At 43.9% G+C, this 6,000-nt stretch overlaps 1 protein-coding gene across 3 annotated transcripts in view; it reads right to left on the bottom strand.

Moving 5' to 3' along the window:
- Positions 1–245: 245 nt before the first annotated feature.
- Positions 246–6,000, bottom strand: part of TTYH2 (tweety family member 2) — an 80,899-nt gene continuing 75,144 nt past the window's right edge. For all 3 annotated transcript variants that reach the window (XM_083727605.1, XM_083727607.1, XM_083727606.1), the window contains one exon: positions 246–4,394. In XM_083727605.1, the coding sequence (XP_083583731.1) occupies positions 4,314–4,394 (81 nt within the window). In that variant the 3' untranslated portion in view covers positions 246–4,313. The remainder of the gene's footprint in view (positions 4,395–6,000) is intronic.

The raw sequence follows: 6,000 nt of genomic DNA, 5'->3' as shown, positions 1-6,000 counted from the left end.
CGGTAATCTGCACAACCACAGGCTCTCATTCTATTTCCCCGTGACCTTGAACGGAATCTCCCCCCCCCGGAGCTTGTCAAGTTTGAGAACATGGGCGAGTTTCATGAAGCCAAATGGTACCCAATTTACTCAGGCCTTTGAACCCATGAAATTGTCCCTGCCAGAGACAAATCTAATAACAGCTAATTGCAGGCACATGGCTCTGTATCGGAGGGGCAAAGGACTCTGTTGAGAACACAGGCAGCTGAAGGTCTTTTTTATTTTTATTTTAGTACAAGTGTTTATTATTCGTTTCCCAGTCAGTACATACAAATCAGGCATAGCTCCAAAAGGAGCCCGAGATGAGGTTAGCTCGCATGCGTTCTTTTTTATTTAAAAAAGTACTGAACGGCATCGTTACAATGAGACGATTAACAGCGTAAAACCAGGGTTCTCCCCGCCCCACATGCCTTAAGTTGTACACAGCCACATATAAGATGAATGTATAAATTATGTTGCCATACATGATATGTACAAGTTATCCTTGATAAAAGACACAGTGAGTCGTTGCTGTCAAGTAATTAAAACCTCCGTGTATGCTTGGGAGGGCAACTTTTTGTACCTCTGCAGTTTTTAGCACTCTTAGATCGTGGGCAGTGATTGGGCAGAAGCATTTCTGAAGGATGTGCGGCCCAAATGCTACTCAGCCAGGCTGATGTTGCTTGAAAAGTCTCCCTTGCAATCCTGCCCATTGCTGAAGAGAAGTGGACGAGGCATTACTCAAGGGAAATCATGTAAAGTGTCCAAGTTTGACAAATGCTTTCTGACCTTTTCATTTGTAGTTGTTGTGCTTTGGTGGGTTAACTGTTGCACATTTGTGTTTTCCCACGAGAAGGGTTTATGTATTGCTTTCTGTCCCTGCGACACCAAGGTACAAAACGCAGAGCAGTTTGTTGGGAAATCTGCCTAAGCAAATCTGACCTCGCCAATGGAAGGAGGGAGGGGAGAGTTAAAAGGGATTTTGGGAAAAGCTGAAACCAGACCTGTAAGGCAGGAGTGGCCAACGTAGTATCTCCCAGACGTTGTTGAAATCAGCTCCCACCAGCCCCAGTGAGATTGGCCCATGGGTCCGGGATAGAATCATAGAAGTGTAAGAGTTGGAAGCGATGCCCGAGGGTCCTCTAGCCCAACCCCCTGCAATGCAGGAATATCAGCTAAAGCATCTATGGAAGATGGCCATCCAACCTCTGCTAAAAAACTTTCAAGGAAGGAGAATCCACAAGGGTGGTGGGAGATGGAATTCCAACAGCATCAAGAGGGCAACACACTGACTACCCTTGAGTAAAAGGATGCCCTGGAAATGAAATGACATTCCACTCATTTGTTTACACTTACTTGAGATTCTCTTCCCACCCCCCAGAAATTCCTCCATTGCCAGCTGGACCATGGGCATAGCCGGGGGGGGGGGGCGGTGTGTGGGTGTGTGCCAGCCCCGAATCAAGTAAGTAAATAAAAATACTTAGCTAAAAGTACTGTACTTTTCCGTGTATAAGACTAGGTTTTTTCTTTAAAAATCATGCTAAAAAGTGGGGGTCATCTTGTACATGGGTAGTACATAGGGGTGGACAGCCAAGAGGTGGATTTTGCTGCACATGAGCGATTTCTGGCATTGCCTCCTAAAAAAAGCTCAACAATCTTGGGTAAAGGTAAAGGGACCCCTGACCATTAAGTTCAGTCGTGGCCGACTCTGGGATTGCAGTGCTTATCTCTCTTTATTGGCCGAGAGAGCCGGCGTATAGCTTCCGGGTCATGGCCAGCATGACTAAGCCACTTCTGGCGAACCATAGCAGCACTTGGAAAAGCTGTTTACCTTCCCGTTGGAGCGGTACCTATTTATCTACTTGCACTCTGATGTGCTTTTGAACTGCTAGGTTGGCAGGAGCAGGGACTGAGCAACAGGAGCTCACCCCGTCGCAGGGATTCGAACCGCCGACCTTCTGATCGGCAAGTCCTAGGCTCTGTGGTTTAACCCACAGCACCACCCATGCTCCAAAATCCCCTCCAAAAAAGCTCAACAACTTTTCCCCATCTCCCCCCCTATTTTCTTAAATTTGAGTCCCCCAAAATAGGGGGCATCTTATACATGGGGGCGTCTTATACACGGAAAAGTACAGTAAGTTTTAGTTTTTATAAGTTGCAAGATTTCGACTCTGAAGCTGAGCTGTGGTACACCATGCGGAAGGAGAAGAAACTCAGCAAAGAGCAGTTAAAAGAGCTGAACACAGCGGACCTAGTAAAAGAGGGGGAAATCTTTTTTACCATGAAACAGGCTCTTGCTCAGCCATTCATCCAGTACCCTGTGGAGAGTAAAGACCTGGTTAAGGTCAACGATGGACAGGCGAGTATCTCAATGGGCTGCGCTTACTGAGCGTGCACAGAAAAACTGTGTGGGTGGGGGGGGGGAGAAGAAATTTGAGAAGGAAGTGCTGAAAAGGTTTTCAGCCAGTCCAAGAAAACTTGTTTTATTTTTTTAAAAGGATGAAAAAAGATGGGCCCTTTGTAATTTTGCAAAATATACCGCATGAAAAGCACTCCCTGACGATAATTTTTCATTTAAATTCCTAGTTTTCAAATGACAAAAAGATTTTTGACAGATTTTTCTGAGCACTTGAGGTCAAAAAGAAAGCAATTTAAAACAGCTGTTGTTGAGACATTTCATTCTGAAATCTGCTAGACAGGTGGGTGTCTTGCCTGCCCCAACATAAATCCTGGCTACGCATATGAGCTGGACTTAACTCAGAGACACACCCACAGACACAGAAGAAGGGTAGAAGAGAATTCTTCTCTTCAGTACTGGGTGGAAATGGAAAACCATATTCCATTTCTATTGGCAGCCAAAGTTGTGCTACAATCGCTGCAGTGATGAGCACCAGTTCTAGTTTAAAAGGACTCCCTCGATTAGCATCGATAGCTTTCAAGAGTCTCTAAATACAGTAGGTGTACCACAATCCACAACTGGAGAAAAATAGATGAGACATTACTCTCAAGGGAAATTGTACTAAGACATTGTCTGTCAGCAGCACCTTCATGGCAATGGTTAGAGCAATTTCTCCCTATTACATATCAACCCAATTTTCATTGTTATTTTTATCCATCCTGCCCCGCCCCAGCATACTGAGAGAAAATAATGCTTGAATATGTCAAAGTTTCCCCCTGCACGGGCAATGGCATTTGATTAAGAAAAATCAGTGCTAAAAACAGAAATTTGTAAATTATTCAACATATTAAAAAATAACTCACCTCACGTGTAATTGATAAAAAAATATTTTAAAAGACAAAAAAAGAGAGAGAGAGATAAAAAGAGGTTATGCTCTTTGGATAGCCGATATAAAAACACTGGAAAGAATAACAATAATTATTGTAATACGAAGAACAAACAAAATGCATAAAAGAACAAAACAAACCCAGTTTGTTCTAAATAATACCTGAGGCCATTGAAACAATGTTGGCTGAACTGCATGTTAATTCTAATAACCGATGACAAAGGGAGAATACTGAGTGTGGATCTCGTACCATTCTACACCAAACAGGTGCTATGAAAAGGGCAATGATGAAGATGATGAAGTAGCAGCCAGAAATAGGCTTTTTTTTGTGCAGAGACCTCTCTAGAGGAAAAAAGAAAATTCGCTCTAGCGGTTGATATTGCATTTGACTCCAAAAAGTGGGGTGCGTTTTTCTTTCGTGGAAAGCAGCCCACCTCCCTTAAGTCACTGTACACCGCGAATCAGTGTTCTGTTTTACTTGTACAGTGTACTGGTCTTTGTTATTTGCTCCTAATAAAACAAACAAAATCAAAAAGGAAGCCCAAACCACACCATCAATGATGGGGGGGGAACCCAGCCCTCAAGTCAGTGCAGAGAGAAAGCCTGTGCATAAACTTCTGACAGTCCAAACCCTAATTTCACCCCGTCTCTCCCCCGCCCCCCCTAAAAAAAGGTTTGGGGAGGGCAATGCACTGGTGGCAGGAAGGGATCGGGAGGAAATGGCGAGTCGAGGAGTTCGCTCGAAGGATGTAAGCACCGGGTACCATCCTGCGTGTGCGAGAGAGGAAGACTAAACGTTGTGAGAGAGAAAAGGCCGTCGGTCAAGCACCTGGGAGGTTATATCCGTAGTGCCAGCGGGTGTCTTCTTCAGCCGACTCCCTCTCAGAGAGCCCTTCTGCATCCCTGCGGAGGCAATTCTATTTCCCTGCAGTCCGTGCGCCTTCAAGTTGTCACTGGGTTTTCCACTATAGCAACATCGTATGTTGTGGGCTTTTGTCTACAAGGTGAGTGCTAGGCTGGAAATTGGGGGCCGTGCTGTCGCCTGTGATCATCATTAACCGATAGATAGGTGGCTCGCATACTTGGAGAATACTAGGGAGAAGAGAGAGAAGGGGGACAGGAATTATGCATCTTGCAGTTCTCTAACGGACAAAGACATCCTCCCCAACCCCACCATTAAATGTTTTTTATTTTAATAAGAAGTCCTGCAGAAAGAACATGGGATGCTGCAAAAACGGTCCAGGACTTGGCTCTTGGAAGCTACGTTGGGCTTCACCCGAGGTCTCATGTGGCTAGAAAACAACATCCTGACCATTGGCAGCAGGTGGAGTGAAATGAGGCGGCAACAGAAAGGCACCCAGAAAAAAAGAGCAAAATGCTGGCAAGGGGGAATGGACCTGGTGTTATTTGGAAAAGAAAGCAGGATAGTTGGAGGAAGTGGAAGCACACGAAACACTCCGCTGAAAATAAGGACCTATGTTTTCTCCACCAAAGAGTTACAGGCAAAACAGGGGGCAGAGAGGACCACCATCTGTTCTGAAAGTTTTGGGAGACATGGAACAAAATTCATCTGCTCACTATACCGGTTTTATTTTGTTTGGGTAAATTCCTGCTACTGACACTTTTTTTTTTATCGTCACGGTGAATTCCTTCCTCCAACTACAGGTGAAAATGATGCCCCCTACTCTAAAATCTTTTCTACAAGTTCTTCCAACCCTCTGGAGCAGATCGGGTGGTGGTGAGGAGAGAGAACCATGATCAGAGGACCCCTCAGCTGCTCGAAGGAGTGGAGGATACACAAATGCAAGTAAACCACAAGGGCCTGCAGCGGATTTCTTCTCTTATCTACAGTATCCACTACCATTAGCTTATGGAATGTGGTGAAAAGTTAAGAGGCAAATTGCCATTGGTTAGGCAAGCATCATCCATAACTTCTCCCTCTTCCCACACTCCTCTCATTTTTTTAAAAAACGTCTATTTCTAAATATTCCTGAAGAGAATGTTTGAGGGAAATTTATGGTGGCAAAAAAAGGAGGACAAAAACTCCAGGTTCTTGAAGCAGCCATTCTCACCCAATGGACAGGAAAATACAATGAGATCCAGTTTAATTTTACTGAGGAACCTAAGGATTATTTTCCGAAAGCTTTTTGTTTCTAGAGTCCCACTTTTACCCACCATTTTTTTCTTTTTTTGGGCTTGCCACTAGTGCTTTCCCAGCTTTGTAGCTGATTTTTATAACCCAATACAACCACTCGTGCATTTATTCTTAATGCGCTAGTGGTTGTTTAGGGAGGTTGGGCCTTCATTTAAATATTTTGGTTTTTAAAGCTTGAAAAGCAGAAAACTCGTGACATCTCACCAGTCTTCAGTGTATAAAGCCACATTTTGAGCTTTCCTATGAAAAAAAAACCCCTCTCAAGAACTTTGTAAAGCCAGCTCGAGTTAAGTTTTGTTTAATAAACAGGATAAACCAATATGGGCATCTCACCCATCTATTTTGTGGGACAGGGTTCCTGCACTTCTGGTATTATTGGAAGTATAAGACTAAGGAAAACAGCTAGGTGGGTTTTTTTTGTTTTTCGTTTTATGTGTCAGGTCTGAAAAATGTGTGTTGAGGGAAAAGAGCGTCTTCCAAATCACAGCATTAAGGAAAACGATTCACAGTCTTATTTTTCTGCAGCTCAAAAAAGCTCAAAAG

This window comes from Podarcis gaigeae (assembly GCF_964106915.1).
Source record: "Podarcis gaigeae genome assembly, chromosome: 2".
Lineage (NCBI taxonomy): Eukaryota > Metazoa > Chordata > Lepidosauria > Squamata > Lacertidae > Podarcis > Podarcis gaigeae.
The sequence above is the reverse complement of the archived record's forward strand: the minus strand, read 5'-3'. Positions and strand labels throughout refer to the sequence as shown.